At 41.2% G+C, this 11,906-nt stretch overlaps 1 protein-coding gene across 1 annotated transcript; it reads right to left on the bottom strand.

The window, feature by feature from the left end:
* Positions 1-819: 819 nt before the first annotated feature.
* Positions 820-10,410, bottom strand: akap12a (A kinase (PRKA) anchor protein 12a). The gene is made up of 3 exons (XM_084743150.1): positions 9,985-10,410; positions 7,518-7,617; positions 820-7,382 (listed from the first exon to the last, which is right to left on the bottom strand). Exons 1-3 carry the CDS (start codon positions 10,099-10,101, stop codon positions 844-846), a joined length of 6,756 nt encoding a protein of 2,251 aa, XP_084599276.1. The 5' UTR covers positions 10,102-10,410; the 3' UTR covers positions 820-843.
* Between the last annotated feature and the right edge of the window lie 1,496 nt (positions 10,411-11,906).

Genomic DNA, 11,906 nt, shown 5'->3' with positions numbered 1-11,906 from the left:
CGTACACAAATGCATTTGAAGCACAAACTCTGAACAAAAATGCTGTCTTGTCTTAGACATATACGTTCTATTAAAACAAATGTAGCTAGATCTGCAAAAACATGGTTTATGATTGACAACATCTAACATGATTAGTAATAAAAATTGCACTTTATAGCAAACAACTCATTAGATGTATTGAAATATATGGAAGTCCATTTCCAACAAAAGAAGAGAGTCATAATGAGATGTTCTTTCAAATTACAATGTCAGAATAATGACTTTGTATCTTATAATAATGCAAAACTATCAAAATATTAGATATGAACTCAATATATTGAAATACTACCCCCTTATTTTTACATACTGACTCATTATTTTGAGACACCAACTCCTTTTTGAGATACTGACACATTATTCTGAGACCCTAACTCATTATTTAAATAAGGCTTCTCATTCTAATTTATTATATTATGATATATGAAATTTTTTCTATCACACTGGCAAAAATGGGCTTCCACAGAAAGATGACATTGTGTAATGGATGTAGTTCACTGTCACAGTCTAGGATCACACTGCATCATTCCCCTGAGAAGATTAGCACTTTTCCAGTTGATGCTTCTCTTGCCAGTTCTCTCTCATGAATCACACACGCTAATGGCTTTTTGGAAACTTCTTAAAAACTTGAGTGTCTTCCTTTTTGATTGTCCAACCTTGAAAGAAAAAAATGGAGCATTCTGGTGAATGTGATGCAGGATTTCAGTGCAACAGCAAGTTGACTAATGCGCCAAAATCTTGCAAAAATTACACAAACAAGAGTAAACGGAGAGGCTTACCGGTCAATGATACTGACGTCGAGTGAAACTAGTCCCACTCCATCGTAGTGACGCTCGCAGTTGCATTCTCCTGGTGCTCACATGCGACAGCAAAATCTTCACCTTCACTCTCAATTTCACATGTTCCTTCTGTTTTGCGCATTTCCTCTTGACTTTCTTCTTCTTCGCTCTTGGAAGTCGGAGCCGTTTCAACCTCAAGTCTGGCCTTTTCCTCTTGACCATTCGCTGCCTGAGGTTCCAGAGGTTCCTCCACCTCGAGGAGCAACACCTCTGTTTCCTCTTGAGTGTGAATGACTTCCTCAGCATCCATCCACACATCCTGGTCATTTTCCTCTTCTGTTTGTTTAACAGGCTGTTCTGCTTTTGTTTCCTGGTCACCACCTTCAGAGAGTACTGGCTGACTCAGGAACACTTCTCTTTTCTCAGTTGGTCTTACCGGTTGTACTGTTTCTGACGCCTGGACACTGGAGGTCACTCTCTCTGTTGATTTGATTTGTTCAACTGGTTCTACTGTCTCCAACAACTGGACACCGACATCTAGAACCACAGGCTGAGTCATGCTCTCTGTTGAATCCAAGTTTGCTGCTGGTTCTGTGATTTCTGTTGCCTGAACAGCAACCTTAGTTAAGTCGATGTGTTTCTGGTTCCCAGCTGTTTGCGTTGGAGTTATTTGTGTTACAGGTTCCACTGCCTTAACTGCGACCTCCGACACATTTGTCTGTTTCACGGGTGTTGTAGGTGGTGAAGAAGCTGATGCCTTTGCTTGCCCAAACTGTATGTTGAGTTTGAATTCTAGAGAAAGACTTGACGGAGACTCCACATTACCAACAGAAGAGATTATTCCAGTATTTTGGGGGACAACTACTCCAGTGTTACTCGGTTCCACAATTGCACTTTGAGCAACCGGTGTAACTTCTGCTTGTTCAGGAATTTCTTTCACATCCAAGTCCACTGATTTGACTTCTGCTGTGACACCTTCATGTTCAGCTTTAGTTTCCTCTGACTCCTCTTTGTGATCACAGATAGAAACATCTAAACTCCCTGGAATATCAGGTGTATCAATGAGATCCTCAGACACTTTCTGTTCAGCTGCAGAGTCATCACTGATGACAGCAGGTGCTTCGTCCATTGCTTTTTGATCTTCCACTTCATTTGATTCGCTTTCAACCACCTCACCCACTTTTGTCGCAGCATCTTGCTCTTTTATAACTTCTTGTTCCAAGTTTGATTCAGGTTCTGTGCCTGATAAGCTCTCCTTTACATGTTGAGTAACTTCTTGAATCGTCACCTTGTTTTCCTCATGAATTAACCCCTCCTCAGTCTTTGGAGTTGCGAAAAGATTGTCTACCCCTTTAACCGTTTCATGACAAACATCTATGACTTCTTTGGTTTCTGTTGCCCCTACCTCTAGCACTGAGTCCACAGTTGTCTCTGCTGATCTTACATCGACATCCACCACCTGCACTTGAATTCTATGACTGTCCTCAGATGTTACTGATGGTATGTGCATCATCACAATTTCGCTGCCTTCCTCTGCAGTTTTAGCCACATCATCTGTCATGAATGGCGGGGCAGCCTTGACTTCCTCCTTGACCACTAGCTGACTTGCCACCGTGTCTATCAAGGGTTCATTAATTTCTGATGTTTTCTCTATCAAAACATCAGGTATTGCAGCTGCGACATCTTTGAGATTACATACGACTACTTGTGCCACTACAGCATGCTCGACTGGAGCAGTCTTCATCTCAGGCCCTGGAAGTTCACCCTCTTTTTCTTGCTCAATACTGACTTGCGCTGTACTGAGATGCACTTCATGTTTGGGTTCATCTATTACTTCAGCACTGTCTACACAAGGTGCTGAGTTTTCTTCAGAAAATATGGCCCTCTCTACGACATGAACATTACTCGCTTCCGCAGTAATAGAAGATACATGCACTGGTGTTAATGTTTGCACCTCATCTACAACTTCAGGGATACAATGTTCCTGCTCAACCTGAACATCTTGTGGGATACTCTCAGTTTCTTGATCCAGTCGCACCACAACTTCACTCTCAATTTCATCTGAAGCAGTGACGTTGTTGGTGTCTGGTTTGGGAATGTCTTCTAACAGTATTTGCTTTTCAGTTTCCTGAGCACTACCTCCCTCAATGCTTTCTGTGACTGCATGCACATATGTTAATGCCTCCTCCTCAGTTTTGGTTTCAGTCACAGTATCTTTCACATCTGATGGTAATACTTCTGGTTCTTGAACATATTCACTTTTAGCAGCTTCCACTGGTAGCTCCTCTTCTGCCTCAACCATGGCTTCTGTTTCCTCTTTGGCTTCATCTGTAACTGTTTCCACTGCTGGAATATCCTCTGATGTCACTTCCTTTTCAAGTGATAGAGGGCCACCCACCCCTGAATCTGATGTGGCTGCTTGTACAGCTTGTAATACTTCTGGTTCTTGAACATGTTCACTTTTAGCAGCTTCCACTGGTAGCTCCTCTTCTGCCTCAACCATGGCTTCTGTTTCCCCTTTGGCTTCATCTGTAACTGTTTCCACTGCTGGAATATCCTCTGATGTCACTTCCTTTTCAAGTGATAGAGGGCCACCCGCCCCTGAATCTGATGTGGCTGCTTGTACAGCTTGTAATACCTCTGGTTCTTGAACATGTTCAGTTTCAGTAGCTTCCACTTGTAGTTTGTCTTCTGGCTCAACACTGACTTCACTTTCCTGTTTGGCTTCATCTGTAACTGTTTCCACTGCTGGAAGATCCTCTGATGTCACTTCCTTTTCAAGTGATAGAGGGCCATCCACCTTTGAGTCTGATGTGGCTGCTTGCACAGCTTGTAATACTTCTGGTTTGTGAACATTCTCAGTTATGGAAGTATCCGCCAGCTCACTGACTTCAGTGAGGGGTACTGTTTCCTCCTTGGGTTTATCTGTAACTATTATTGCTTCAGGAGCATCCTCTGAATCTAATGTGGGTGCTTGAACAGCTTCTAAGACCTCTGGTTCTTGAACCTTTTCACTTCTGACAGCATCCTCGGGTAGTTCTTTGTTTTCTGGCTCAGCACTGACTTCTGGTGGTTGACCACTACTCTTCTCTGAATCTAATGTAGAGGTTTGCACAACATCTGATGGTTCTGGTTCTTGAACCTCGTCAGTTTTGACAGCATCCTCAAGTAGTTCTTTGTTTTCTGGCTCAGCACTGACTTCTGGTGGTTGACCACTACTCTTCTCTGAATCTAATGTAGAGGTTTGCACAACATCTGATGGTTTTGGTTCTTGAACCTCTTCAGTTTTGACAGCAGTCACTGATAGTTCACTGCTTTCTGGTTCAGCAGTGACTTCAGGGAGATGCTCTGCTGTCAGTTTGGGTTCATCTGCTTGCAGAATATCCTCTGATTTTACTTCCTCTTCTAGTGATTTTCCACTACTCTCCTCTGAATCCAGTGTGGACTGCAGATCTTCTGATGCTTCTGGTACTTGGACATGTTCAATTTTGCCAGCTTCTGTTTCTAGTTCATCTTCCTTTCCTGGCTCAACATCAGCTTCAGTTGGAGGCACTGTTTCCTCAGCTGCTGGTATGTCTTCTGATATTGCTTCCTTTTCCAGTGATTGAACACTGCCCTCCTCTGAATCAGCTTGTACAGCTGCTAATTCTTGATCAGTGAGATTTAACTTGGTCTGATCTTCCTTTTCTGTCACATTTGGGACATCCTGCTCTATAGCCTCATCCTTAGTTTCATCTCCCATTGTAGCAGCTGAATCTGTCTCTTGTGAGTCCAATTTTGAGGGCTCTGTTTCAGCTTGATGTGCATCAACTTGAGAATCTACATCAGGGCCAATTTCTTCACCTGTAGACACAGCAGCATTTATTTCAGATATGCGTTCCTCTAGATTATGGCTCTCGTCAATCCTTTCTAATTCTTTTACGCTTTCTTCTGGATGTGTAGCGTTAACCTCCTGTATTTCCTCTTCAGCAATTTCAGCAGTGTTAAACTCCTCAGTAGGAACTTCAGATACTACCTCTGTGGAAATAGAGGTATTGACTTCAGATATGCTCTCTGTCTGGGGGGTAGCTGCAAGTTCATTAGTTGCATCCAGTTCTCCAACAGTTAGACCCGTGTTACTGGCAGTTGCATCTAATCTTCTGGGTGTTTCCAGAATTGTTGGCTCATTTTTCACAAATGTTTCCAGTATTTGGTGTGAGACGGAACCAATTATTTTTTCAGACATTAGCTCTTCTGAACAAACCGGGACTGTCTCTGAGCCTGTGGACATGGTTTCCACAACCTGATGCAGGAGGATATCTGTTTCAAGAATGTCATATTCTGCTGGGACTGGTGTTGTGTTGCCAGATGTTTTTGAAGATTCTGAAGATAACTGGGAAACGGCAGAGATCATCTCAGTTTCATCTGCTGGAGTAATGTCCGAGGGAGGTTCTGGTGCAGTAAAGGCCTCAGATGTCATCTCTATCATGTCCTCTGCTATAGTGTCATCTCTAGCTGCTTCCTCAGCAAATGAAACTGGAGTGGCCATGGTCTCTGTGATTATGCCCTCCTCTGGGATGTCACTGAGTTGTTGATGTTTACTAATTGATTCTGTAAGATCGTCCAGTTCTTCATTTGTAGCAGGGGCTGTAGACACCTGTTTTTCTAAAGTTTCATCATTGTCTTGGACTTTCTGTGGTTCAGGTTGCAGACTGTCACTAGGGAGGACTTGCTCAGCCATCTGATCAAGAAGGTCTTGCTTGAGTTCATAGTTTTCTTCTTCAGGTATGTGAGTTTCTATGTCTGCCTGTGTCTGTATCTGAACCTGTGTCTCAACTGTATCAAACTCAGACAGTGGGACCACAGCTGGTGTCTCAGAGTCTTCATCACCTGAGGCTACATCCTTATCAGCCTCATCTGAAGATACTTGATCTTGTTTTTCAGTGGACCTTCTCTTTTTCCGTCCTGGTAGGAGTTTCTTTATTGAAAAGGAGGACCCATCTTGACTAACTTCACTATCTGATTGTACATTGTCTTTGTTTTCATCCTCCTCCTTGGATTTCCTTTTCGGGGTGACGAGTCTTTTCAGTGAATTCCAAGTTGACCCTCCATCGCCCTCTGAAGGACTTCCAGCTTGTTTGGGGGAGGAGGCTAAAATATCATTCTCATTAGAAATTTCCGGGGGTGATTCCGCAGGTGTTTCATCCTCAGAGTCCGACGTTTTCCGGCCTCTTCTCCTTCCGGATCCACACAAAACAGCTTCCCATGAAACAGGTGAGTCTTTTCTTTTTTTGCCTTCTTCTGTGCTGCGATCTGATAGTTGCTCTCCTTCACTTGGTTTTGGTTCTTCTAGAAATCCTGGGATTTGTGTCTCCTCATTGCTCAAGGAGGGTCTCTTCACGCGTTTTTTGGGAGTCACAAGTTTTTTGAAGGAAGCCCATGCACCATCATCCTCTCCAGCTGCCTCTGCAGAGGGCTGTGCAGGACTTTCTTCTTTCTGATTCTCAGCCGACTCAGTAGATGACAGGAGCTGATCTGAAACATGTTCTCCAGAGTCGGAAAGCTTTGCATCGCTTGACCGCCTGCTTCTTTGCTTTCTGGAAAGCTTCTTTAAATTAGACCCAGACAGCAGTCTCTTTAGAGGACTTGCTTGAACTTTTTCCTTCTCTTGAGAATTCAGGATTTCAGTCTCAGTTACAATAATGTTTGATGGATCCATCGAAGATGATTTTCCTTCATCTGTTGTTTGGGGTGATGCTGCAGACACAATCTCCTCTTTAAGTTCATTTTCTTTATGCTCTGCTTCAACTGCAGCTGCCTCAACACCTGGACTAATCTTCTCTTTATCCTGTTGCTGGTCTTGGACAGCTTGTTCTAACGTCTCTATGTCTTCCTTTTTCTCCATGTCTGCAAGCTCTTTCTCAGGTGTCTCATTTTCTGCAGGTTTCTTTTTCTTCCGAAGACCAGAAAAAATTCCAGTGGTGAAAAATCTTTTAATTGGAGATACGACCACCTCTTTTTCAGGACTAGATGGAGATGCGGATCGTGGCTCCTCTTCAGGTTTGGCATCCTCATGTGCATCTTCTCCTACGGGAGGAGTTGTTGCCACTTCCACATTGTCAGGTTGAACTTCCTCTTTGGCTTCTGTTTTCTTCTCCGCATTTTCTAGAACGTCCTCCGATGTAGCGTCTGTCAGGGTAGGACATGTTGTTGAATCATTATCATAAGTCTCCTGTGCTGTGTTCATATTGGCATTCTGTTCAGCATCCTCACTTTTTGTCTCCTTTGCGGTGTCCTCAACATCTTTTGGTCTGTTTGGTTCTTCCTTGTTGATCTCATCAGGCACATTTGTTACTATTTCTCTCGAGCCCCTCTTTACTGTCAATTTCAAACCAATGTTACTGAAAAATCTCCTAAAGCCATCATTGATGTCATTCTGCTTTGCATCCATTTCAGTCTCTCCCAGGTCTTCATTAGCCTCAGCCTCATTTGGTGATTCCTTTTCATCAATTGCAATATTTCCTAACGGTGTTTCTTCTTTAAGTGGCTTTTCTTTTTCTGAAACGTCTTCGTCTGGTGAAAGGACTGCTAAACCATAAAAGAAATGAAATATCAAATGACTTAACAATACAGAGGACAGCTGAAATCCAAGTTATGCATCTGTTGAAACTGGGCTGACATTGTCCAGCAATAAGCAGTAATACACAAATTATGAATACCCACCCTCTGCAGCGATCTCATTCTCACAGTGACCATTAACTTCTGCTATAGAGCCGTCTGCTTTTCCATTTATCTCAGAGATCTGCCCATTGTTTTTGAGAGGCTGAAACAAAGCACAAATCATAAAATGTCGACTGTATCTTTCATCTTGAGGCAAAGATTAGATGGTATTGAAGATAAGAGACAATAAAAGCAATCATAATTTCAAAAGCATTTTTCAGTTAAAAGAAGTGTCCAACAACCCTGTGTTCATATGTGTATAGCATCAAAATTTCTACTTCCATGAAATCAAAAAATGTCAATCTCTGATTAACTTGTGGCTCTAAAGTCCTATTTTGTATGCAAACAATACAGTCCAGTCACTGTTGGCTGGGTGTGATGGTAGACTTGCAATCAAGGAACCCTTAATTGTCTCAATCTCAAATCCGTGAGTCAGATTAGTCAGAGAACGTCTGAGCAGGGGGAAGGGAACAAGAAACACATGTCCTTCATCTACTGTAGAGTAAGACGGGATAAACACCTATACCAGTAGCTGTTTGTCATGTTGCATCTGCTTATAGCTCCTAAAACACTGTCAGATTAATTTCCACCCAACATTTTTTACCAGGACTTTCTCCCCATACACTCAAAATTACATGCTTTTCCTTTCACCGTTAGTGCTGTTTATTTAATTGTTTAATATAGATTGTTTTGCTGTGAGTGGCTGAGTTTTGGAGACATCGACTGTAGGGAGTTTTGGAGATTTTGGCCGTACAGATGTCTGCATTCTCACAAATATGATGGAACTAAATTCACTTGGCTTGTGTTGATCGAGGGGCCAAGAAAATACATTTGAAAACCTTGAAAACAGCAATATCTCTCTCCAGAAATCATGACCTGGTTACTGAGGATAAATCACAGACCTTATTGAGAGCAGTTTCATGTAGGAACTGAGTCATTCCTACATTGCTGTTGAGGGTTTCAAATGTGTTTTTGCTGACTTCCATCTAGTTTCATTACGTTGAAGAGAAGACATCTCTGATCTCTACAGCAGATATCTCCAAAACTCAACAACCCACACTGAACAAAACCAGATAGATAAACGCAACAATAGGAAAAAGTATATATATTTTTGATTTTGGGGTGAACAGTCATTTTAAATTTTATACCACCTTATGATAAACACATTTTTTTTTTAAAAATGTGTAATAATATAATATGTTTTAACTCATTAAATGTTGATATTGATTATCTGAGTGACCCAAAAAACAGTTTTTACTTTCCTGCATGTAGAGATAAAAACTGTTTGTATGCCAAAAGATCAAAGGTCATAATATGATTATGGATGGCTGTAAGCCAACTTCCTAGTCAAAAGTCATTCACTGTTTCACATTAATGCACCTTTAGCCTTTAGTAGGGGATGTGAACAGGCATCACTTTGTTTTCAGTCATCCTGAACTAAAATGCTTGACTGCCCCTAAACTGAACCATACTTTAAGTGTAAAACTGTTAAATTTTAGGAAATACACACGCTACTTCATCAATTATTTTTGCAACTTGTTTGGAAAAGAAAAATGTGATCATTGTACTTAATTAGAGTTAAATATTACAAATATAAAAATACATTTTAAACTTACTTTAAAACTTAAGACACAAGACTTTATTGGATTTCTTTTAACAGTAGGTCCTCATTCCATCCAAATCATGTCATTACCCAAGTCACAAAGGTCAAAAATGCCATTAACACAATAACTATGATTATCACTCATAAGACATTAATAACTATTTTTATTCTCACAGTACAGTGTTGTCTAATTTACTTCCTGCTCTCCATGAGCCAGTGATCATGTTGTACAGAAATAATCGATGTTGCCTGCTGCTGAGTGCAGCACAGGGGAAATTCCATCTCTCCCCTGGGCTTCACTTAGGTTCCTCTAAGAATGAGAGGTCATTATTCCCCCACGCTGTTTCCTTCTTCATCTACAGTAAATGCAAACCATTGTAGCAGAGGGCACTAACAGCTTCTACATCAGACTTATTAGCCTCAACAAAACAAAAGTCTGTAAACAAAGAGGGATACTTAGAGTTCCTAATATTTGACAAAATAAGACAAGCGGCACAAATTTTCAAGAACTTTTGTGTGTTTATAGGAAGAATCTGATAATAATGGCTTGATTTTGCACTTAAAGTGAGCTCCACTGCGGTTCACTCAAACCAGACAATGACTTTTGTTTCTATCTTGGGGTTAATGGATGTATTGGCAAGCAGCACCTGCACTGTCCTGACAACAGCAACAAAATCCAACCTCAGCATTTTTACTAAATACAGCAACCACTGATACTGACTGCTTTTGGAGAAAATGCTTTATAGCAAATAATGTTTTACTGCAGTTACTGAAAATCCTCAATGCGTCGATAGGGAGGAAACATATTATAAATAAGTTTATCTGCAGTATGACAACAGTCTGGATCTGTAAGGATGAAAATGATACCTTGTCTTCTGTATTGTGAGTCTGAGCATCCTCCACTTTTCCGCTCTCCTCCTCTGCTGCTGCTGCTGCTGCTGCATCCTTCTTGCCTTCCCGTTGCGCAGACTGAGTGTCTCCCATTATCGGAACTGCAGCGCGTCACTATCCGGAATGAGCCGCACAACTGATGGAAATATCCCAAATGTGCACAGAGAAAAAAACACAGACAAGCCGGCGACTCCGTGACAGGACGAGAGAGACGGTCAGCTCTGAAATGCTGCACCCTGGATGTTGAAAAAGTCTTTTTAGCCAAACACCCTCCCTGCTGTTGGATCACATGAAGCCTATGAGCCGAGCCTGGTCCGGCCCGGCCGGGCTCGGCACGCCTCTCGCTGCATCAAAAAAATAGAAAAAAAAAAAAAAAAAAAAAAACCTGCAGAGAAAACACAGCGTGCCCTCGGATGACTGAGGCTAATGTCCGAGCAACAAGCATGAACCCACAGCTGTATATGTTCACCTCGTGCACAGATGTTAAAGGTTTAAAAAGATCTTTTCATTGCAGGCAGAATGCAGCTGCATCAGTCGAGCTGTTTGTAAGGTTGATGCCAACAGACCCTCTCTTGCTGTGTAGTAATTTTCACTTTTGCAAAGTGGGTTTTATTAGTTTTATTTGCGTAAAATTAGGAAAACTGTCAGAGCAGTTGTGATACTACATTAACATGGTTTGCACATTTTCCTGATTGGGAAAATTGTGTCCAGAACTTTTAATCACCTGTAAATGTGATACTGCACTTATTCTGCTTTTGTTTTTCATGTGCACATTTTCTATTTATTGATATCTCAAACTTATGCAGGTCCTTGTGTAGCTTGAACTTTTTTATGAGGGGCTCGCGTAATCAACGTGAGTGTGTGAGCTTGTCCGCAGCCCATGTCAAATACCACTGGACCCATCAGCTTAATTTTTATTGTGCAAATTCATGACTGTATCCTGAAGGACCTCTGGGAATCACAATGTTTGAAAACCCTTTCTTATGATGTTTATACCTTTATGTTTTCAGGTCATCCCATGTGATATCTCAAGAACGCCTTGAGGGAATTTGTTCAAACTTTCAAACACCGTACACTTGGACTCAAAGATTAACTGATTAGATTTTGGTGGTCAAAAGTCACGGTGAACTCACACAAGACTCAACTCAAGAATCCATACACTTATTATAACAAAGTTACACACAGATTTTACAGGATACAGTGATGAGGTGATGACATCAGTCCTCTGTACTTTGTAAAAAATAGTCTCTAAGTAAAGATAGCATATTTCTCACTGGAAGGTATTCACCAGTATTAGACATGTATAGTGAAAACCAAAAGATGCACTTCTTACTTTTTATTTAATCCTTCAAAGTTAGAGATCAATATAGTGTAGTCTTCAAAGTCTTCATTTCAGACATTTTATGAGTCTGGACTGACATGGATGTAAACTGTAACTTGACTGGTTGGTGGAGACATAAGTGTTTTTTAACTGCTCTGTTTTATATGATCATTCACAGCTGACTTCTCACTCTTCTTAACCACTAAGTGATCAACAACTGCCTCAGTCTGAAATCTTGTTTCAGCTCGGGACAACGTTTGTGGAGGTCGTGTTAATGTTGGCAGAACTTTGCAAAGCTCTGCTGGTTGCGTCTGGCAATTGTGGTGGCATTGCAGTAGGTGCTTCACCATCTGTTTCCTGGTGGGCATATCTGCACTTTTCTGAGTGACCTCTTCTAGTTTAACAATATGTTTACTGAGATTTTCATTTTTTCCTTCCACAACAAAAGATACAATGCAATTAATACAAACCGCATCAAACATTCTCCAACCCCATCCTAAATGTCTTTAGTGGACAAAACTTAAAATAATAATAATAATAATAATAAGGTTTGTGTCAGTTGCTATAGGAGAATCAT

This window comes from Lutjanus erythropterus, chromosome 18 (genome assembly GCF_056507025.1).
Source record: "Lutjanus erythropterus isolate fLutEry1 chromosome 18, fLutEry1.hap2, whole genome shotgun sequence".
Classification (NCBI taxonomy): Eukaryota; Metazoa; Chordata; class Actinopteri; order Lutjaniformes; family Lutjanidae; genus Lutjanus; species Lutjanus erythropterus.
Note: the sequence above shows the minus strand (reverse complement) of the source record. Positions and strands in the feature narration are given on the sequence as shown.

Bases quoted from the DNA above. Each gene is read 5' to 3' on its own strand.
- akap12a (XM_084743150.1), bottom strand. From the start codon at position 10,101: ATGGGAGACACTCAGTCTGCGCAACGGGAAGGCAAGAAGGATGCAGCA. The intron at 7,618-9,984 runs GTATCATTTTCA...GCTTTGTTTCAG, and splicing joins CTCACAATACAGAAGACAAG to CCTCTCAAAAACAATGGGCA. The intron at 7,383-7,517 runs GTGGGTATTCAT...TTTATGGTTTAG, and splicing joins GAATGAGATCGCTGCAGAGG to CAGTCCTTTCACCAGACGAA.